We start from the raw sequence: 23,627 nt of genomic DNA on the forward strand, positions 1-23,627 counted from the left end.
TCCCTCCCTGTGGACATGGGGGCCTGTTTGGAGTTGTAGTGCTGGTCTCTCACACACCCCACCCACCGCCATCCCTCCCTGTGGACATGGGGGCCTGTTTGGAGTTGTAGTGCTGGTCTCTCACAGCCCCCACCCACCTCTCTCACACACCCCACCCACCTCTCTCACCCCCCCCCACCCACCGCCACCCTCCCTGTGGACATGGGGGCCTGTTGGGAGTTGTAGTGCTGGTCTCTCACACTCCCCACCCACTGCCATCCCTCCCTGTAGACATGGGGGCCTGTTGGGAGTTGTAGTGCTGGTCTCTCACACACCCCACCCACCGCCATCCCTCCCTGTGGACATGGGGGCCTGTTTGGAGTTGTAGTGCTGGTCTCTCACACACCCCACCCACCTCTCTCACACCCCCCACCCACCGCCACCCTCCCTGTGGACATGGGGGCCTGTTGGGAGTTGTAGTGCTGGTCTCTCACACACCCCACCCTCCCCATCCCTCCCTGTGGACATGGGGGCCTGTTGGGAGTTGTGGTACTGGCTGCTTTGACAACATGCAAGCCTGGGAACGTAGGAGGCAACATTTGTGTTTGGTCATGGTGGGTGCATCTGTGGCCAGGATTTCACATTTGGGTGACTGTGTGGTCCACATGCATGGATTGGGGCCAGGGAGATGTGTGTTGGCAGTTGTGCATGGCAGACCATGGAAGTGTGATCGTGGTCATTTGTTTGTACTTACCAGCCTCTTCTCCCTCCTTGATTCCTTCCAGGCTCTCAGGGTGCAGTATGCCCAGCACCTTCTCCTCCCATTCAGCAAATGGTAAGGGCTCCGGGGGAGTGCCGCCGCCAGTGTGGTGTGCCCGCAGGTGGTTCTTCGCCCTGATGCCTTTCACCCTTGCCTTGAGGTCGTGCCACCGCCTCTGGATGTCGTGTTTGGTGTGTGGCACGTTCCCTGACGCATTCACTCTGGTCACTATCCTGTCCCACATGTGGTTTTTGGTTGCCAAGGTTGTCTGCTGGACTAGGTTGCCGAAGAGCTGTGGTTCGACACGGATGATTTCATCCACCATGACCTTCAACTCAGTGTCAGTGAATTTTTGATTTTTCTTTGGTGCCATGGTGTGTGATGTGCAAGGTGTTGTTGTGGTGGGGTGGGATGTGCAGGTGTTTGGTGTGTAGGGATGGTGTTGTGTTGGTTTGTGTGGTGTGTGTGTTTGTGAGCAGGTTGTATGTGTGTTTGTGTGTGTCTGCTGTTCGTGGTAATGTGGCTCCTGCTTGCAGCTATGCTGTGATGCAAAGGACTGTGGTAGTGGGAGGGATTCATTTTATACTCTGTGTGGTGGTGGTGTCACAATGGTTGTTGGCAATCAGGTGTTCTGTGGGTGTGGTGATTTAGGTGGATTTTTCGGAGCTTGGGGGGGTGTCATTGGGGCGTGTAGTTGCTGGGGGTGGGTGTTTCAGGTGGTTGGGTGTTCTGTTTAATGTATTTTCTATTTACTTCTGTCTGCCATTTTGTAATCGGTTTGACGGCAGGGATGGTGTTTGTGTGGTCCTTCCGCAGTCATGGTCCGTTTTCGGAGGTATTGTTTCCGCGGCGGTGGAGGACGGCGGTGAGTTCCGTTGGAATGGCGGCATTATCCTAATCGCGCGGACGGACCCTCCGCAGGTATGGCGGCGGATGGGCCTGTTCCCGCGGTCACTTCCGTCCGCGGCGGTGGGTGTTCTTTTGGTTCCGTCCACCGCGGACGGTGTGAGATGTGTTCCGTCCGCCGCGGACGTTGTTTGATGTGATCCGTCCGCCACGGTCGGAGATTTTTGACATGAATATCCTAATCGTAACCGCGGATTCTCCGCGGTGCGGGCGGGAGTGATTTTGCCGCAACCATGGCGGACGGTACCCGTTTCCGTCCGCCATCCTAATGTGCCCCATAATTTGACAAAGTCCTAGCTTTTTGTAGGTGTAATGTTACCTATGTGTAGGCAATAACAGAAGCAGCAAAATAACAGTCGGACAGCGCATTATTCTTTTCACAGATTTTTTGCATGCATGTTTTAAGCCACGCCCTTAATTATATTGTCACTTTTAGAGACGCCCTGTAGGAAGCTGGCTCTGTATATAATATACCAAAATGAGGAATAGTGTGCACAGAGTCCATTGAATCCCCAAAGGTAGGCAGAGGTAAAAGTAGATGCACCTTACTCTATTTGTGGAAGTGTGGGCGAGAAGTAAGGCTTTATCACAGGGTAGTGTTAAGCTTTCATTGTACACACTCAGGCAAGAAATGATTGCATCCACACAAAGACTGAACTCAGACAAATTTGTTTGTATAAAAATAATTAGTTATTTTATTTCTAAAACCAAGCCAGACCTGGTGCAGGTAAGTGAAATAATGCAGTGATTTACAGTTGAATGCAGGTTCAAATGCTGTTGGTTGATTTACAGGTGAGTAAACAGTTAAAAATTATTTTTCAGTTTTTTACAGATTACCGTGCACATTACTTTTTAGATTACTTTTTAAGTTACTTTTGCTAATCAGTGTGATATGCCTAGATATCACACAGAGACATTTCCTAGATAAAAGGTAAGTCATTTGGGTTTTTCATGCAGTTTTTCAATGTTTCATGCAAACCAACTCCATACTTAAAAGAATTTTCAAGGAAAAGCAGTCAATGCAATCCTATGGGAGGCCACTAGGGCGGCTGGGTGCAGAGTGCTGAGACCCAATGTTATCCAATGGGGGGTAGGGGTCTCCGGTGGATGGCTGCTCACAAGCAGGCCACAGGGTTGTTGGTGCAAAGCTCCTGGTGTTAGGGTCAGGGCAAAGGGGGATCCGAGTGCAGGGTGCTGTTTTTTCATCGGGTGCCCTGTTGTTTTCAATGGGGATTGCCGGTTTAGGTTTTTGGCTGCAGGCTCAGTCCAGGAAGACTTTGGGGAGGAACCAACAGCTGGGCAATTAAGTTGGAGGGCTCTGAGATGTAGGTGCACCTTGGGTTCTCTTCTCCAGGGCGCAGGGCGGCTGGATGCAGGGGTGTCTTTTGAAGTCGGATTTCACCTTACCGGGCCACTTACGATTGGGGGGTCTCCGTGCAGAGGCTGCAAGCGATGTCGGGGAGTCCTGGAGGGGTCAACCTACAATGGACTCAGACTCTGGAGCACTGGGGGACCTTGCTGGGACCAGTGGGCCACCCTGATTCATGCCGTTGGGAGTTTCTTTTGAACAAAGCTGCTGTTCACAGGAGATCCAGTCATTGTTGAAGGCAGTTAGTCCTCCCAAGGGTTCTGGAGGTCACTGGCTGCAGGACAAGGCGATTTTTGGCGCAGTATCTCTGGAAACTGCAGACGGGCCAGAAAGGCTAAGTCAGTTCTTCTCTGCAGTCTCCTCTGCTGGGCGTCTTCTTTTGTCTTTCTTCTTATTAAATTGTGGGAATCTGTCTTCTTGGTTCAGGGCTGCCCCCTAAATACTGAATTTATAGGATGTTTTAGGGGTGTCGAGATCAGTAGCCAATGGGCTACTGACCTTAGGATGTCTGCATCCTTGGTGTGTTCACCCTACGTGGGGTTTGGGCACAATCCCTAATCCTGATTGGAGAGTGCCTGCCATCTGCAAGATCGCGAGCACTGCAGAGTGGGTCTTGCCTATCCCACCTGAGGAGTGGGATTGGCAGAGGTGGGCACACCCTCTGGAGTGTGCTAAATTTTTCCGCCTGTGTTCCTGCCGAAAAGGAGGGGAGACAGGAAAGGGGCCTGCTCCTGATTGGAGAGGCTGTGGGGGTCGCATTACAAAGGCTGCAAAGTCTTTGAAGCTCCCCTGCCACAGATGGCTCTTCCTGACCTGGGGGAGGTGTGACCTCCTCTGCTCAGGAACGGCTTTGTTTCAGAGCTCAGGGAGCGTAGGCTCCCACCCCGGGGATCCAGAAACTTGTCTTGTGGTGGCAGCTGGTGTGTACCAGTCAGGGAACCCACCAGAGGCTGATCATTTTTCAGGGGCATCTGTAAGATGCCTTCTGAGTGCATTGTATATTAAATCCCACACTAGCATCAGTGTGGGTTTATTATGCTGAGAGGTTTGCTACCATACTTCCCAGAATTCAGTAATGCCATTACGGTGCTGTGGAGTTTGTAATGACAAACTCCCTGACCATATACTCTCTATGGCTTTACTGCACTTACAGTGTCTTAAAATGGACTTAGACACTGTAGGGGTTCTGTGCCCTCATCAGTGGTATTGTGCACCCAGCTAGAGGGGCGTCTTACCTATACCATAGGCTCTGGGTTGCAGGCATTTCACACAGGGATGTGTGCCATGTTGACTCTTCATTTTTCTCTACAACAAAACACGCAGCCTGCAAAGACAGTGTGTGTGTGTGTGTGTGTGTGTGTAAAGGTCCAGGGCCTCTAACGGTGGCACAATAGGTGCTGCAGCCCTTAGAGGTCTTCCCTGGTCATAGTGCCCTGGGTACCTATGGTACCTTTTACAAGGGACTTACAAGTGGCCAGAGAGATGTCAATTAGTGGTGCAAAGGTACAGCTTTGGGGAAGAACACAGGTCCTGGGCCCCTGAATGGCAGGGACCATGGCACATCAAGTCAAAGTGCATTAGAAATCTAGCAAAAAGTGGGGTTGGGGTTACTGCAACAGAAACACAGCTTCCTACACTCCCCAGTTTTTTCATCCCACTTAAAGCCCTGCATAATAGCAATAGTTTAACTTGTATCTGAAACTCTATGCCGCAGTCAATTGCATGCGGAGCTACGTCAAGTGTCTAGGAATGCACCCTGCATTCAGACAACACACTCCTCATTCTCGCCCTTCACTTTCACGCTTACCCTGCACTCACAGCGATCAGAATGCACTCACACTGATCACCATGCACTCACACCATTCACCCGCTCTCCCTGCACTCACAGCGATCACTCTGTGCTCATAATACACTTGTGCTGTTCACCCTGTACCTCACCCTGCAGTCACAAGAGCACACTACTCACCCTGCACTCATGTGACACGTCACCCACCTGCCCCCTCACTGATCAATCAGCAATCTCACTAAAACAAACTCATCACTAACCATGCATTTATACGTACCACTCTGTACTTACATCCGCACCATATGGTCACCTCACTCACCCCGCAGTCACTCCTCTTACCTACTCTCACACTTGCATCGCTCACCGTGCACTCACATGGGCACTCCTGCCATCCACACAGTGCAGAGGATGAATGTGCCTGCTATAAAGAAGGTGTACCATGAAGATCACAGAAATGAGTGTGAGTGTACTATGAGTAGCGCTATAAAAAACAATTAAATGTTTGTCAGAAATGAGCTTTAGAGAGATGAGGTGCATTGTTGATGAGTGGTACTGAGGGAATTCATGGAAAAGGAGGAAATGGGGAGGGGGCACAAAAAAAAATGTTGCATCTGTGTGACCGGGGCTAGGGCCAGCACTGGCTGGGAGTGTTAGCTGCTCCCCCCCCCCCAAAAAAAAAGTTTGGGTATAGTTGCGCCCCTGAATACAGTCACAGCTTCCTTTGAAAACCAAGCAGTCAAGCTTACTGCTTAAGGGACAGTGAGGAGGGCATTCATGGTGGAACTGGCGGGCGGAGTTGCGAGACAACTCGTGCAGTCCTGCCAAGTATCACGCATCAGGCGTGACTGTATCGCATTTCAGTGTGGTGGTCCGCATCACCGCGCTGAAATGCAAAGTCACGCATTTCCGTAGGTCACAGATTTTTACTTGCACTTAACTCTGGCCCTGGGAATGACGACGTGACAGGCTGCAGAGAATGGCCTCATAGCAAGGGCCCCATTATCAACATTCGCGGAGGAGCTCTATCCAATAGATGTTCGGATACAGCCCGATTCCAAACATCTCCACACAGCCTCGGCTGACACTAGATCAAGTGGCAGGAAGAAACTGTGCGATGACGTCCTGTGTTACCAGAGCATTACCAGCTACACTGTAATAACTCACAACGCAGGCATATGCCAGATCGTAAGTTATTCGTCGGTTGCTAAGGGGAACAGATCTAGTGGAAGCCTCGAAACTATTGCTGAGTTCAACTTCACACCTGCTAGAATGCGCATTTCACAAAATGGTGCTCTGCTGTCAGCGCCGGTATTAGGTGTAGAGTTGTGATCAACATTCACTGTTATAAAATTGGGGTTTGTTTTTATGAAATACAAGATTGCATGGCTGCACCATTCGCCGAGAGTCTACAACGTCCAGTTTGGTATTTAATTTCTAAATGTGGCTTATTTTGTCTTCCTTAACAGACAAAATCACTCTAATATTAAAATGCGCAATGCATGTGCTTAAAATTATTTTAAAGCTATTATAAAGCGTCATCATCACTGTGCTGAGCGTGTTCCAGCTGTGCTCACTGTTTGGGTTTCTTTGTTGTAATGGATGCACTGAGTAGGCCCTGCCACAGTGTCCGGGGCCCCTCTAGTTCGGTGCGGGTCAGGACTCAGCCCAGGCAGAAAGGAAAGTCTTGAGAACGGCCCTCCACCAGTGCTTCTCCATCTACGGTGCTCGAAGCCAGAATGCAGCTGCTGGTTCCTCTCAGGTCGGTCGGGTTCTCACTTTTCAAGGTAGGAAGGATTGCGAGCATTGAAAAAATATACCAGATATCAACATTTGTTGATGTACACAAAGCCATTTGTATTCACTTTTAACATGACTTTTCAGTTTTTGTTTATTTTTACGTATGAGTCAGGTATGATTACACGAAGCTCTAAAGCACGTTTACCTGCATGTAGTAAGAACTAATGAGGAAGAAAATACTGACTTTTTGTGATTTTCTTTTTCTAATTTTCTACCGACTGGTACAGTAAAGTAAGAGTTTTTGGTTGCACAAATGGGTGTATATTCTGCTATTTATATGTTTCCCTGGTCTTCATTGCTTTATTTTGCTCGTGATAAAGTGTCACTCATAGTTGTTGAATGTCACTCATAAGTACACTGAAAAAATGAAAATGTCACTCATAAGCGAGCTGAAACCTTGGCAGCCATGCTCGTGCAGTCTTGAGGTTACACCATGAAGTGAAAATGTGAAAACACCTCTGAAGTACCTTCGAGCACCACCAGAGGGCGCCAAAGCTATGTCTCATCACTGCACCGACCAAACCTCGCCGACAGGCCCTGTTCTCGAACATTTCAAGCACAGCAAACATTTTGGTAAATGATGCCCATTGCAGACACAGATTAAAGATTTTCCAAAGACTGTCTCTGTTAGCCCATTAACACTTAGAGGCTCAAATGTATCTGAAAGGCCTTTCTGCCCTGTCACCCACTGAGCTGCTTAATCCTTCATTGCTTAGAAGAAAAAAGTAAGAACGCCAAAAAGCAAACTTTTATTTCACATTTCATAACTCTCCGCTTTCCAAGAACACCATTCTCACGTCTTATTTTTTCAACAACAGCTGGTTGCATTGCAGGGCTTGTAATTTTTATTTTAATCATTACATTCTGCCCTCAAAACTCCAGCATAAAAAGTGCTATTGGCAGTAGCACCCGTGCCCCTTCCAAAGTGGCGAGGCGGGCCGGAGGAGGGAGGTAGGGAGGAGAGGGGGGTTTGAGGGGATCGGGAACAACAATTTACCTCCACGTCTCCGTTATCATCGCATCGCGCTCTTGTTGTGTCCTTCGAGACACGTTCTAGTGTCTTGACAGGCATGGAATTTATAGTCACTCCTCTATGGGAGTGGGCACACTGGCACCCCCACATGCGTCCCTCACAGGTGTCACGAGTGACGTGAGCCTGCTAATAAAAGGGCCCGGGTGCACGTTCTTGTGGCATGCCTGCAGTGTCTGTGTCACTTCATGTTAGCATGTGGGCCTAGGGCCCACACACCAAACCAGCCTGCACTGCCGCCAATCCGGACGCTGCATGAAAGTAGCATAGGTATTGCCCTGAGCTCCTACACCTTGCGCTCCCAGCCAGACTGGGAGCCTGTGCCTGTGGCTGGGGGGAGCTTTACTTTGCATGAGGGTGAACGGCCTGAGATGGCCGATCAAATAACTCATGTGCAGTAAAGGGGGTGCCCACCACTCCCACACCAGCAGTGTCATCCCTTGGACCCGCCCCCCAAGGGTGTCCTGGGGTGTATCCAAGGGATTAAAATAAAACAATAAGAAAACGTCATATTATTTGAGAGTGGTGGAAGGGACTGCGCTCCTCCACTCTAATAAAGGGGCCTCTATTGCCTATTAGTTAAAATCCCAGATTTGGCCACTTGTCAGCTATGTTTTAAAATATTATAAAGTTGCCTCCTCCATCTTAAAAAAAGAAATGCTTGTTTCACACCCAAATTCAAAAGAAAACTCTGCTACTTTTTTGTGAGGGTTCACACATTTTCTCACATCATGCATTAAAACAAGCATTGACAATGTGAATGTTTTCTTTTGTGTAGCTTCACAACATGGATAGCAGAAGCACAACATACTCTAACAGAGAGATTTAGCTAAGGAAATGTGGCAGTTATAGAAGGAACATAACATGATTCCCTCACATATACATGACGGGTACTACACAGGTAGCTAATACACTAAAGTGAGAGGTATTGAAGGACTGTTGTACAATTTCTATACATATACAAGAAGTAGAAAACATTTGTAAGAAACAGCCAACCCTCTTATGGTATTGACATACATTCAGGAACATATATATGGTGAAGAAGACTCACATACCTAGTGACCTTCTAACCTGCTGCAAGTGTCGCTGACTGTCACTTATTCATGGCTGAGGTGTGAACTTTTAGAAAAATGTGTATTTTGGATTGATTGACTTACCACCTTAGATTATATCACTATACTAAGTGGCCTTTATTAGAATTAGTGAACTTCACCATTTCCACCGTGACAGTTTTATTAATGACTCAAGAGGGATGTCAGTTGTTTAGATTCTCCTATAGAAAATTATTAGGGCCTATTAAACCATACACACGAGAAATTGGGATTCAAGTGAATTAATTGAAGGTGCTCTCAGATGCAATGATCATAGAAAAGGTGGCACCGGGACGAAAAGTTATTGCCTAAGGTCACACTGTTTGACCAAGTTTGGAAGCCAGGATTAAAACCCCAGAATTCAGAATGGAGCTCAAGACATGACTCTTCGATTGATCCCAACTGAGCTGCCACCCACCCCTCCACCAGCGCCTTGAGACCCACATGGAAGAGTAGTGCACTCTACAAACCCCCTGATTGATTTATTGATTGAAACCATGTTTCCTGATTAGACATTGTGCAGTTCTGATACTGGATGAGTATCACATTCTTTCCATTTCTGTGCTTATTGGTGAAGCAACATAAGGACCTATGAGAGAGGTTTTCTGCACAGTGAACATCCTGAACTGAATTATTTGATGTTTCTCTCAAATGTGAAGATCGTAGAAAAGGAGGCAGACGGAAGAAAAGTAATTAATTGCTCAAAGCCACATATTTTGATCAAGCTGAAAGTCTCTGGGTCAGGACTACGTCATTAGTGTTTTTCCTGGGACCATCAAAACCTTCTGACTAGCCCATACATGTTATGGAAGTGTATTCAAAATATCCTCTGTAAATTTTTTGAAGATAGGGCAGCATCATTGGAAACACTCTTCTTCATGGAACCGTTGCACCTGAAGAAGAAACAGTGCAAGCTTTCTAACTTCTTCCTGCTTTTTTGGCGTCGAATTCTCAAAAGGGAAAATTCCTGTCACTATGATAAGAATGGTTACATGCACCCACAAAGCTTCCAGAAACTTATCAGTAAGAGGCAATCTACAAGGTAATGCTCTTTGAATACAACTCTTTTCCATTTTGTTTGTAGGTTCTGCCAGGCTATTAGCTTGAAGATGGTAAAGTGCAGTGCACTTTTGAACAATATGTAACCAATCATGGCCGGGCTGGGAACCAAAACCAGCCCTGGCAAAGTGCTTGGCCGGCCCCCCAGGGTGGTTGGGGGTGCAGCCGAGCTCTTTGCCGGGGCCGGTTTTCGGAGGATCTTGTTACAGGGCCGATTTTGCAGCTATGCTGCAAAAACAGACCTGTAACAAACACGGCCCCCAGGGGCCCAAAACCGGCCCCCACCCTTGTGGCCGACTGGGGGATTGCCCGGTGCCCGCAACGGCAGTCCGCCCTTGTAACCCATTCAAAACACAAATCTCTTGTGATGAGATCTGAAGACCATTGTCTGTCACCAGTGGAGCCTGCTATGGCATTTAAGTGGTGATGCAGGGCGGAGGGCAGCGAATGGGGGCGGTGTAGGGGAGTAGGTAGGGCAGGGCAAAATGAATTTAAAAAATGCTTACCTGCATTCTGAAGCATCAGTGCTCTTCTGGCCTCGGCTCCTCACGTCCCGGCATGCCACAGGGTTCCCTACACTGATCCAAATGTTGCTCTCATACTAGTATTACCCAGCATGAGAGTAGCGTCGTGATTGGGGTGAGCAACCTAGTTAGATGCTGGTGTGAGTGCCCTAAATAGGCGCTCACAAAGGGCCTATGACCGACTGCTTGTTTTCCATCCAACTAGAAAGCAAAGCTCTGCTAGAGAGATCGAAGTGCGCATGAGTGTTTGGCTGGCCTTTCACTGCTGAAACTTTCATGCACACTTGAAGCAGTGCCACCACTCTTCCTCCTTCCTGTGGCCATGTTGATGTACTGAATGGACGGTCCCGCCCTGAGCTCTGCTGCAGGAAGTAAGGGAGGAAAAGTAAAATGATAATAACATTTGTTATTATCATTTTGTTTTAAAAATGTTCACTGCTCAAAAGAAGTGGGACGATGCTCCTCTGCCTTAGCGGAGGAGCGGCCACTGTCTGTCACAAGGATTTCAGGAATTCCTTCCCAGGAAAATACCTCTTTTAAAAATTCAATCATAGTCCTGGAAGTGATCATACTGAGACACTTCGATGTGACCAATTTTGTAGTATAGTCCACTAAAATTACAACATATCTCTCACAGGGCATCAACAAATCAAAAGATACCACAATGTCCCCAATTATACATCCTGTACTTCTACAGGTTCAATGTGTTGATTGCCTTATGTTACTCTTTTCTGCCTGAGCACTAGTTAAACAATCTACAACGACACACTCCACCAACCTGTCCATACCTGGCTACCATTACTATTCTCTCAACCGTGCCTTAGTCAAGTTCTTTCCCAGATGTTTTTCATGTGCTGAACATGTCAGTTTCTCTCTCTCACTACTAGGTGTAACCTTCCTCTCACCCCCTACACAAATCTCCATCCATAACAAATAATTCATCCTTGAATACCTAAAACTGCTTTTCAACACCACCAAGACTCTTCTCATCAGGCCACACTATAAATTGCATTGGCTTCTTTGGTTCTACTCCAATTTTCCTTTTCCAAAGGATTTTGATTTTTAGGTTTTAAGAGTTAACATAATTGCCGCCTTCCACAGGTAGCCTAGAACAAGCAACAAACACTTTGTTCAATGAACCTTTCACGCAAAGTACCTCTAAATTGAATTCACCAACACCTTTCAAGCATCTACTGATCCCCAGTTTGGCGGTCTCGCAACCTTTAGTTGAAACTAAATATATTAATAGTTTATGATAACTTCTCACAATAAAAGGCTTTTTCCAGAGGAAAATCTTGAAATGCTCCATTGCCCATGTGCAAGCAAGAGCTTCACGCTACTACTTACTAATGGTCTTCTGATCCTCTGAGAATACTAGAAAAGAAAGGCTATGACCTTCTCATCTCCATCCTCTATTAAGGCAAAACTGCACTGATACCACACAATCTTGCTTTTGTTGTGAGAACGGTACTCCTGCCAACATCAAAAGCCCCAAATATGGGATTTCACTCAATTGTTTCTCACGAAACATTCTGCAGACCAAATGAATCTTTCACCCGTCTTCAAAAGTTGCCTCATGAGATACACCCTCCAACATCTTCTTCATCTCATGCTGAAAATGCACACCAGCAGAAGCCAACCTGAGGGTAATACATAAAGTCAGATGTATTCACTCGTCACTTAAAAGCACTTGGTTGTGAGTAGAGGATAAGCCCAATATAGTGAATATCTGAGATGCAGCAATCAATGTTAGCTCCTCTGCAATGTTAGGTTACGTACGGTTGCATATGTACCTAGATTTTCTTGTTCAGGTCTCAAGCATCAACACATATGTGGGTATTTCTTTCATCTTTGGGCATCAAACGTAAAGAATCAAGCCATTCTGATTTTTTTTTTAACTCCCTACTCTTTAAGTCTCTACCTCTTGTCTCAATGTTTTCATCCTCATGTGTGGTACTTCACGTATTTAGCGTACTAATTGTTTGGTATTCTATTTAAGAATAATCATGTACTCAAAACCTAATAAGCAAACCTAACATAACTGTAAAGACCTAGTAAACAACTCGTAAAATGATCTCATTAAGCCCTTTAACCAAATCTTTGATCTGTTGAACAGAGTCAATTGAACAAACTGTTTTGTCTTCCTGCCCTTTACTCACCATAGCATAGTGACCTTTGTTGCTATATTTGTGTCACAAAGATGATTTGGCAAAAAGTCTGATCTATTTGATCCATGATTTGTACTTCCACAATGATAACATTTAAACGTGAATATGAATGCTTACGTACTTCTCTGCTTTCTTTCTTTGAAGCTTGGCTGTCTCCAGGAATTGTATCCATCCTTTACCCTCGCAACTTTGTCCACCAACATTTCCTCACTTTACACTTCCTAAAGCCAACCTCAAGCATGTTCAAAATACTTTGTGTAATGGTATTCGTCTTTTTTAAATTCGATTTTTGCTACTTATTTTTGTTGCCCTCTTGCGTTGTCGGTAGAATTAAGTAATGTATCCCTTATTAATGAATCTGAAAGTTAAACCAAACTCACAAGTTCTTAGTATATTCCTTAGTGAAGCTATATAGTTCGACCCTTCTGATTTACGTTGCTGGTGTGAGAACAACGTATGTGTCTACATCGCAACATTAATATGAGCCCAAAAATGTGACCCATGCATTTTAAGGGACATTTCATAAACATTTCTAGGTTCTTCATCACCAATGTCCAAGAGGAATCCTTTCGTTTGTAAAAAAAAATCTCTTTCCATGCCCAAATTGTGAAGAGGTGTACATTGCGTGTGTGCTGCTGAAAATGTCTCCCCGCCTACAGCAATTAAGTAAGAGTGAAATAACTCCCTCCTTCGTTTCCATGTTGATAGTGTCTCCCCCACTGTCGATGAAAATGCTGGCTTTGTCAACCATCCAAATATCAAATTTGGGGAGAGCGAGTATTATTTAGGGAATTGAATCATTACAAATAAGGTGTAGGTGTTTAGATGTGCACTTCAAATGTTATCTTTGAAAGACAAGAAACAAGGAAAGGGCTTGTTTTTGAACGAACAGTAGAAACTCGAGCAGTCTGCGGGATTCATAAAACATTCTGGCTGTATTGTAATGTAGAAATAGTAGAAAGAGAGGGTATGACACGGTGCCCGAATGCATGTGTTGTACAGGCGTTGGCCCCTCCCCTGATCGGTTGGCATCAGTAAGGGGAGTGCCCAGCTGAAACATCAGTGCCAGAGGGAGGGGCTCGGAGAGGCTCTGAGAGCAGAGAGGAGCAGTGGAGCCCTACCCACAGGCGGAGGAGCGCAGGGTGCCACGGAGGACAGAGAGGCGCTGAGGGGAAGAGAGGCCACAGGAGAATCACACCCCAGGAGCAGCGGGGCGCCGGGGGGCCGAGGGGGGCACAGGGAGGCAGTGAGGAGCCGGACCCCTGCAGCCGGGACAGGGCTCTCCCAGGACCAGCAAAGCGCTCCGAAGCTCACGGTGGCACAGGGGGCAGCAGAGATCGCAGTCCAGCAGGAGGGTCTGGCAGTGCAGGGGTCGCAGCAGCCGGACGGACATCAACAGAAGCCCCCAGGATTAAAGACCCACACATCCAGATACAGAGGATCTTGTCCGACTCCAAGCTCCCTGGGTGAGACTTTGCAAGGATGAATGACAACAGAGCCCGGCGGACGAGCAACCTCTGGACTCACTCCCTGAAGACCCTCACCCTCATAGGTAAGAAACCCTCAGAGACCACCCTTTGGACTCACTCCCTATGGGCTCTAAGTAAGAAACTTGAAAAAACAGCCCTTCTTATAAGATGGGGATACACAGCAGGAAGTGAATCTTAATTTAATAATAATTCATCCGTCAGACACATAATGCAGGCTGGATCAAGAAATAAATATGTCCTTCCGCTACAAAACCTTGACTGCCTAATTCTGTTGTTGTACACAATTAATCCAAAATAGAAATGCGTTTTGTATTGTTTCAGTTTATCTGTCAACAGCAATAAAAACTATAGAAAGTTTCAACTATGTGCGTTAACCTCCGTTAAGAATTATGGAATAAATAGCACATCCCCCTGACCTCTTTATTAACACATCAATGTAATTTAATGTAAGGTGGATTTGTTGAGCACAGCTTGTCTCCTGGGAGGAGGGTATCCACAGCCTGAATGGATAGTAGCATTCCAGAGTTTTGCCTTCTCGGAAATATTTGTACTGTGTAATGTAGAAGGATATAGGAGCATATATACAAGGAAATGTCTGAGCACATATGTGTGCCACAGTTTGGGGCGTCACTTTCTCACCTTTCCAAAACAAGAATATGGTGCACCCCCTGTATTGTCCCTTCAGCTGGTGGTAAAAGTAGCTGCCTAGTGCCAACGCAGGCACCCTTGCACTAGGTACAAGTGTGCCTGTGTTTCAGGGAATGATTGTTTATGTACGAGGTGTCCCTTAAACAATTCATAATGGCTATTTGTTACTTCTAAGTGGTCCTTTCCTCTTTACGTGCAGGAAAGGACACCTTCCTGCTCATAAACACTCAAGTCAAGTCAAATACCTTTATTCGGCTATTTGTGCAAAACCATCAAAGTATACAAAAAGTAAAAACATTGCCAATTTACAATTTAAAAAATATAAAAACAAGTACATTTTCAAATGGCTTATTAAACAAGCATTGGCATAGCCAATAGGTTTCGCCTTTGGGACCTTATAAGTATTTACTTATGCAGCACAATATCCTTGGTGCAACAACATCAACTGTTGCGTGGCTAAACACTTATAAGGTCCCAAAGGTGAGACCTATTGGCTATGTCAATGCTTGTTTAATATTATCATTCTGGGAATCCACATGTGTGTGAAAAACAATATACTGAACATATTAATAGACGTTTGTGAAATCTTAATGTCTGAACGTGCACATTTTCTTCATGGTGCCTCTGCCCAAAAAAAACTTGATTTCTGAGGAAAATAATGATATCAGAAATATTTGTATGATCCTGTCATTGGGTTACAAAAATTATGTATAAATCAGACAGCACTTGATTTGTGATGATAAAGTAGCTGAGTTGGTTAATGCTCTAGGTGACTAAGCTAAATGTATTTGATGATCGACTCGGTTTTAGCATCGATTGAAGGCGAAAAGTATTTGTAAAGTATGGTATTATTGGCACCAGGTGAGGTAGTAATTGCTGTACACAGTATGCAGATGTGACAAACATTTAGCTATAATGTAAGCCCTATTCTAAAAAAAAGGTGTTAGTTTGCAGGTTCATGAACTACCATGTACTATAAAATGTTAAAAGCTTGTACAATACATGGAGGGAAAGTAACAATTTAGAAATATCTATTCCAGTAGGTATGAGAATAGTGAATAACTCATAGGAGTGGGGGAAGTACGTCAAGGAAAGAAGGGTGAAGGGTGCTGAGATGGCGGGACCCATATGCTGGGAAGTGCATAACATTGGAAGTAGTTTATGTACATTGTGACGATGCTTATGATGCGTCAGCTGGCGCCGAAAACCTTGAGCTGTTTCACACGAGTGGAGGTGGCCTGCCCCCAGAAGAAGAATTCTAACATTTCAACACTCTCTCTCGCTCTCTCTACCCCCCCCCCCCCCCCACACACACACACACCACTAGAAGTTTGTTTCTAAGCAACGCCATAATTACATTTTCTGAAATACTCCAGTCAAAGTGTAGAAAGCAAACTTGGACAGCCACTGTGATTTTAGGCAAACTGGTCAAACCCCTTTAGCTTCCAATGCTTGCTTCCCTTATCGACTAAATAAAGAGTGCTTAAAAAAAAGTTGAAGGGTTAGGCGCTAAGTGCACAACAGGAGGCTTGTGTCTGCGTCCAGACCGATTTGCAAAATTATGTATGAGCACAGGGGGCACTGTAGTACAGACAGGGAGACGCTTATGTTCTCGTGCATGCCTTTCTGAATAGGCAAGTACCCTATTAGTAAAAGTGCAAGAGGGCCCAATCCTTTTAAATTGTACGAACAGCATATAGATATTTCAATTTCATTTCCATTTTAGACATTTTAGGAACAATTCACAAAAACTGGGCTGTAGGAGCTCTCTTGTATGTATGCTTATACACACTTGTGACTAGCCCTCCTACATGCGGGCCTACTGCATCGGCGGGCGAACATACTGACCGCGGTAAAACTGCAGACTAAGGAGCAATTTCTGCGGACAAAGAGGCAATTTCGTGAGCGGAACTAAAAGAAACGACAGTGGAAACCAACTTAGAAACTACAAGGTGAAGAAACGCTTTTTCAAGCGCAAACGCTGCATTTAAAAGGCATTTACATGTTCCCGTGCCAGTTACCTTGCCATTGGCGACCTCTGTCCTCCAAGACGCCGTTTGTAGAGGGGTCGGGAAGACGAGGCATCCGGCGAGTCTGGGACAGCGTGCATGCTTCTATGAAAGTGAAAGCGGGTATGGCGCGCGATAATTAAAACAATCATTTGCAATGCAATAGGTCTCGCATTAGGAAAGTTTGAGCTACTGGTCTTGTAAAGGACATTTTTTTTATATTTATGTGTTGTTTTTGAAAATAGCTAAATTAATAGCTTTGTCATTTACAATGGCAATTGTTATAACTTTCGCAAATGTGACACCTATAGCATTTGTAATGCAACATGTTTTGTATTTACGTGACTTGTATGTATTGATATTGCAAATAACAATGGCTTTTAATTTTTTTTAAATAATTAATACTTAAATAAAAGTTATTGTAATTTATAATGGCAATAGCTTAAACTTTTGTAAATAACTTTACTGAAGATTATCTTCAGTGTATTTTATTGTGACGAAAATCCAAGAACAGAAGTGAAATATTAACATCTTTTTGTGACATTTGTAATAAAGCTTGAAATATTGTGAGAGGGTGAGAGGTTGTGAGAATGAGGGGGTGTGAGGGTGAGGGGGTGTGGGAGAGTTGTGAGGGTGAGGGGGTGTGAGGGTGTGTGAGGGTGAGGGTGTGTGAGGGTGAGGGTGAGTGAGGGTGAGGGGGTGAGGGTGAGGGGGGTGAGGGGGTGTGGGGGAAAGGACAGTGAGGGTGAAGTGGAGTGGAGTGAGGGTGAAGGAGAGTGAGGGGGAGTGAGGGTCTGAGGGGGAGGGTGTGAGGGTGTGTGGGGGTGAAGGGTGTGGGGGTGAAGGTGAAGGGGTGTGAGGGGGAGGATGTGGGGTTGTGAGTGTGTGGGTGTGAGGCAGGGTGAGGGTGACGAGGGTGAGGGTGACGGGGGTGAGGGTGAGGGGTTGTGAGGGTGAGGGTTTGTGAGGGTGAGGGAGGGTGATGGTGACGGGGTGAGGGTAATGGGGGTGAGGGTGAGGGGTTGTAAGGGTGAGAGGGGGTGAGGGTGAGGGTGTGTGTGAGGGTGGGGGTGTGGGGGGGGGTGAGGTTATGAGGGTGAGGGGAGGTGTGAGGGTGAGGGTGTGTGTGAGGGTGAGGGGGTATGTGAGGGAGGGTGAGAGGGTGTGTGAAGGTGAAAGTGTGTGAGGGTGATTGAGTGTGTGAGGGTGAGAGGGTGTGTGAGGGTGTGGGGGTGTGAGGGTGAGAGGGTGTGAGGGTGAGGGGGTGTGATGGTGAGAGGGTGGGTGAGGGTGAGGGTGTGTGAGGGGTGTGAGGGTGTGTGAGGGTGAGGGGTTCTGAGGGTGAGGGGATATGAGGGAGAGGGGATGTGTGGGTGAGTGGGTGTCAAGGGGTGTGTGAGGTGTGGGTGTGAGGGTGAGGTGGTGTGAGGGTGAGGGGGTGTGAGGGGTGTGAGGGGGTGAGGGTGAGGGGGTGTGAGGGTGAGGGGGTGTGAGGGTGAGGGTGGATGAGAGGGTGTGTGAGAGGGTGTGTGAGGGTGAAAGTGTGTGTGAGGGTGAAAGGGTGTGTGGGGGTGAGAGGGTGGGTAAGGGTGAGAGGGTGGGTGAGAGGGTGAGTGATGGTGAGGGTGAGGGGTTGTGAGGGGGAGGGTGTGGGGTTGTGAGGGTGGGGTGTGAGGGAGGGTGAGGGTGACGGGGGTGAGGGTGATGGGGGTGAGGGTGAGGGGTTGTGAGAGTGAGGGTTTATGAGGGTGTGAGGGTGAGGGAGGGTGAGGGAGGGTGAGGGTGACGGGGTGAGGGCGAGGGGTTGTAAGGGTGATGGGGTGTGAGGGTGTGTGTGAGGGTGGGGGTGTGAGGGGGTGTGAGGGTGATGGGGGTGAGGGTTTGTGTGAGGGTGTGTGTGAGGGTGAGTGTGAGGGTGAGGGGGTGTGTGAGGGTGAGGGGGGGTGAGGGTGAGGGGGTATGTGAGGGAGGGTGAGAGGGTGTGTGAGGGTGAAAGTGTGTGAGAGTGAGAGGGTGTGTGAGGGTGAGAGGGTGTGTGAGGGTGTGGGGATGTGAGGGTGAGAGGGTGTGAGGGTGTGTGAGGGTGAGGGGGTCTGGTGGTGAGAGGGTGGGTGAGGGTGAGGGGGTGTGAGGGTGAGGGTGTGTGAGGGTGAGGTGTGTGAGGGTGAGGGTGTGTGAGGGGGTTCTGAGGGTGAGGGGATATGAGGGAGAGGGGATGTGCGGGTGTCAAGGGGTGTGTGAGGGTGTGGGTGTGAGGGTGAGGGGGTGTGTGGGTGTGTTGGGTGTGAGGGGGTGAGGGGGTGTGAGGGTGAGGGTGGGTGAGAGGGTGTGTGAGAGGGTGTGTGAGGGTGAAAGGGTGTGTGAGGGTGAAAGGGTGTGTGAGGGTGAGAGGGTGGGTAAGGGTGAGAGGTGTGTGAGGGTGAGGATGAGGGGATGTGAGGGTGAGGAGGTGTGTGAGGTTGAAGAGGTAAGGGGGTGAGGGTGAGGGTGTGTGGGAGTGTGAGGGTGAGTGAGGATGAGAGGGGTGTGAGGGTGATTGAGGGTGAGAGGGTTGTGAGGATGAGGGACTGTGAAGGTGGGTGAGGGTGAGAGGGTTGTGAGGGTATGGGTGTGTGAGAGTGAGTGAGGGTGTGTGAGGGTGTGTGAGGGTGAGAGGGGATATGGGTGAGGCTGTGTGTGAGGGTGAGGGGGTGTGTGAGGGGGAGGGGGTGTGTGAGGGTGAGGGGGTGTGTGAGGGTGAGATGGTGTGTGAGGGTGAGAGGGTGTGTGAGGGTGAGAGGGTGTGTGAGGGTGGGGGTGGGTGAGGGCGTATGAGGGTGTATGAGGGTGAGGGTGTGTGAGGGTGAAGATGAGGGGAAGTGAGGGTGAGGGGGTGTGAGGGTGAGGATGTGAGGGTGTGGGGGTGAGGGTGAGGGGCTGTCAGGGTGAGGGGTGTGAGGGGGTGTGAGGGTCTGAAGTAAATTGTGGCAGGGCAGACATCATAAGACAGAGAGAAGAGACTGCGTGGTGACTGCGTTGGTCAGTTTCAGAATCAGGAGGGGCAGAGTCAGCACAGTCTGCGAGGGATCAACATGTCTAGAGCCAAAGCATAGCGGATGTAGCATTGCAGCTAGCAAGTCGAGTGTTTTCAAGCTGAGTGTCCTAGAGAGATGGCAAACAGCAACAGCATTTGAGGAGCAAGGCTACTGTAACCAAGCACGGTATCTTCAACCCAAACAGCTTCCCCACCTCTCTCTCTCCTCTCCACTCTCCACTCTCTCCTCTCCCACTCTCTCTCCTCTCCCTCCCACTCTCCTCCTCCCTCTCTTCCCTCCCACTCCACTCTCTCTCTCTCCACTCCTCTCCACTCTCCTCCTCCTCCACTCCACCACTCTCTCTCTCCACTCTCCACTCTCTCTCCTCCTCCACTCCACTCTCCACTCCTCTCCCACTCCACTCTCTCCTCTCACTCTCCCCTCTCTCCTCTCTCTCTCTCTCTATCACTCTCTCTCTCTCCTCACTCCACTCTCTCTCTCTCTCCCACTCTCTCTCTCTCTCACTCCACTCTACCTCTCTCTCCACTCTCTCTCCCCTCTCTCCACTCTTCTCTCTCTCCTCTCACCACTCCTCTCTCCACTCTCTCTCTCTCCACTCTCTCTCTCTCCTCTCCTCTCTCTCTCTCACTCCACTCTCTCTCTCACTTTTTCCACTCTCTCTCTCACTCTCTCCTCTCTCTCTCACTCCCTCTCCCTTCTCCTCTCACTCCATCTCTCTCTCCCTCTCTCTCTCAATCTCTCTCTCTCTCCTCACTCTCTCTCTCTCTCTCTCACACTCTCTCTCTCCCTCTCCACTCCCTCTCTCTCCTCTCCACTCCACTCTCCACTCTCTCTCCTCTGCTCCACTCTCCACTCTCTCTCTCTCCACTCTCCTCTCTCTCTCTCTCTCTCTCTCTCTCTCTATTCACTCTCTCTCTCTCCACTCTCTCTCTCTCTCTCCACTCTCTCCACTCTCTCTCTCTCCACTCTCTCTCTCTCCACTCTCTCTCCACTCTCTCTCTCTCTCCACTCTCTCTCACCACTGTCTCTCTCCACTCTCTCTCTCTCCACTCTCTCTCCTCTCTCTCTCTCACTCCACTCTCTCTCTCCACTCTCTCTCTAACGCCACTCTTTCTCTCTCTCTCACTCCACTCTCTCTCTCATTCCACTCTCTCTCTCTCTCCAATCTCTCTCTCTCTCACTCCACTCTCTCTCTCTCTCTCTCCACTCTCTCTCTCTCTCTCCACTCTCCCTCTCTCCAATCTCTCTCTCTCTCACTCCACTCTCTCTCTCTCTCTCTCACTCCACTCTCTCATGGGCGTCCGCAGAAATGTTTCTGGGGGGCACATTTTTTACTTCATCACCATCCCCCTTGCGCTCTTCTCCCCTTTGCCTTGCACCCTTCTCCACTCTGCCTTGCACCCTTCTCCCCTCCGCCTTGCACCCTTCTCTACCTTGCACCCTTCTCTACCTTGCACCCTTCTCCCCTCTGCCTTGCACCCTTCTCGGCCCCCCCTGACCCCCCCTGCGGACGCCACCATGGTGCTTCTAACAAGAGTGCTTACCTGAGGGCACCATTTTGCTTCCTCACCCCTTCTCATGTGAGCTTTGCCCTGGAGAATGCTCTCTCTGGGGGCCCCCACTCCCACCCTTATCAGGTTCCTGAGCAGTGCTGTGTGCTGCCTCCTGCTCTCTCTCTGGGCCCCCCACCCCCCACCCCCGTCCTTGTCAGGGTCCCGAGCAGTGCTCTGTGCTGCCTCCTGCTCTCTGCCCCCCCCCCGTTCTCGTCAGGGTACCGAGCAGTGCTCTGTGCTGCCTCCTGCTCTCTCTCTGGCCCCCCACCCCTCCTTGTCAGGGTCCCGAGCAGTGCTCTGTGCTGCCTCCTGCTCTGTCTCTGGCCCCCCCGTCCTCGTCAGGGTACCGAGCAGTGCTCTGTGCTGCCTCCTGCTCTGTCTCTGGCCCCCACCCCCGTCCTTGTCAGGGTCCTGAGCAGTGCTCTGTGCTGCCTCCTGCTCTCTCTCTGGGCCCCCCCCCCCGTCCTCGTCAGGGTACCGAGCAGTGCTCTGTGCTGCCTCCTGATCTCTCTCTGAGGCCCCCACCCCTGTCCTTGTCAGGGTCCCGAGCAGTGCTCTGTGCTGCCTCCTGCTCTCTCTCTGGCCCCCCACCCCTCCTTGTCAGGGTCCCGAGCAGTGCTCTGTGCTGCCTCCTGCTCTCTGCCCCCCCCTCGCCCTCGTCAGGGTACCGAGCAGTGCTCTGTGCTGCCTCCTGATCTCTCTCTGAGGCCCCCACCCCTGTCCTTGTCAGGGTCCTGAGCAGTGCTCTGTGCTGCCTCCTGCTCTCTGCCCCCCCGTCCTTGTCAGGGTCCCGAGCAGTGCTCTGTGCTGCCTCCTGCTCTCTGCCCCCCCCGTCCTTGTCAGGGTCCCGAGCAGTGCTCTGTGCTGCCTCCTGCTCTCTCTCTGGCCCCCCACCCCTCCTTGTCAGGGTCCTGAGCAGTGCTCTGTGCTGCCTCCTGCTCTCTGCCCCCCCCGTCCTTGTCAGGATCCTGAGCAGTGCTCTGTGCTGCCTCCTGCTCTCTGCCCCCCCCCCGTCCTCGTCAGGGTACCGAGCAGTGCTCTGTGCTGCCTCCTGCTCTCTCTCTGGGTCCCCCACCCCCCACCCCCGTCCTTGTCAGGGTCCCGAGCAGTGCTCTGTGCTGCCTCCTGCTCTCTCTCTGGCCCCCCACCCCCCTCCTTGTCAGGGTCCTGAGCAGTGCTCTGTGCTGCCTCCTGCTCTCTGCCCCCCCCGTCCTTGTCAGGGTCCCGAGCAGTGCTCTGTGCTGCCTCCTGCTCTCTGCCCCCCCCGTCCTCGTCAGGGTACCGAGCAGTGGTCTGTGCTGCCTCCTGCTCTCTCTCTGGGTCCCCCACCCCCCACCCCCGTCCTTGTCAGGGTCCCGAGCAGTGCTCTGTGCTGCCTCCTGCTCTCTGCCCCCCCCCGTCCTCGTCAGGGTACCGAGCAGTGGTCTGTGCTGCCTCCTGATCTCTCTCTGAGGCCCCCACCCCTGTCCTTGTCAGGGTCCTGAGCAGTGTGCTCTGTGTTGTCTCCTCTCTCTCTGGGGCCTCCAGCCCCCCACTCCGTCCTTATCAGGGTCCTGAGCAGTGCTCTGTGCTGCCTCCCGCTCTCTCTCTGCCCCCCTCCTTGTCAGGGTCCTGAGCAGTGTTCTGACTGAAGAGAAACAATGTATGTTGTTGTGAGGGGCTCGAAGCAGTCTGCAGACAGCCTGCACCTGCTTTGGAGGGAGAGAGGCTTGCTTCAGCTCAAGCCTCTCTCACCGAAGAGCTGAGGGGGGGTGGGGCCCCCTCCTCACCGGGGGGCCTGCGGGGGCGTTTGTTACGCCCCTGGCTCTTACCGTAATTCCACAGCCGTCTCACCTTCTCTCATCCCGACGTGTAAATACGGAAGAGCCGTCACCATTTCAACTCGCCCGGTCGAGGTGGGCATATCACGTGCACACAGCTCAACCTCCAACTAGACCAGGAAAACTCCACAGGCGCCCATCGGCGCCATTTTTAAGTGTCTAATCCTCCATGTGAAAAGTGAATAGTTAATTTTGTACTCCTACGCGACTTCTGCTGATAGCGCGTGCATTCTACATTTAAATGTGGAATTCTCATTTTAACAAAACGAGCAACAGATCTGGGTCCCATACATATTTGCCTCAATCGAGTATATTACACAGCTAATTATACTGTATCTGGAAAATTATTCCATGGCAATTAGGTCCTTTAAGCTAAATGTTCAACAAGATCCCTCAAGTGACTCTACCAGTAAAACAGAGTCATCCAATCTCCAATATTCGCGATGTACTCCACTGCATATACAGAATATGTGCTCCTCATACTAGGCCAACTATATAAAGGACCAATCCTTATTAATATAGTCCTTTTCTATTAAAAATGTCTCGAGGGTATAAGATCCTGCTAACCCTAGAAACATTTCAGATATGCAGCTTGACAGTACA

The 23,627-nt window shown here is 49.3% G+C and overlaps 1 protein-coding gene across 4 annotated transcripts in view; it reads left to right on the plus strand.

Moving 5' to 3' along the window:
* The first annotated feature begins 13,530 nt into the window (after positions 1–13,530).
* Positions 13,531–23,627, plus strand: part of LOC144767950 (cell adhesion molecule CEACAM5-like) — a 400,000-nt gene continuing 389,903 nt past the window's right edge. For all 4 annotated transcript variants that reach the window (XR_013598392.1, XR_013598393.1, XM_078651302.1 and 1 more), the window contains exon 1: positions 13,531–14,021. Coding sequence is in view for 2 of the 4 variants with exons in the window: in XM_078651302.1 (XP_078507428.1) it covers positions 13,952–14,021 (70 nt within the window). In the remaining 2 variants the exon portion in view is untranslated. The remainder of the gene's footprint in view (positions 14,022–23,627) is intronic.

The sequence above is a fragment of the Lissotriton helveticus genome, chromosome 7, assembly GCF_964261635.1.
Source record: "Lissotriton helveticus chromosome 7, aLisHel1.1, whole genome shotgun sequence".
Lineage (NCBI taxonomy): Eukaryota > Metazoa > Chordata > Amphibia > Caudata > Salamandridae > Lissotriton > Lissotriton helveticus.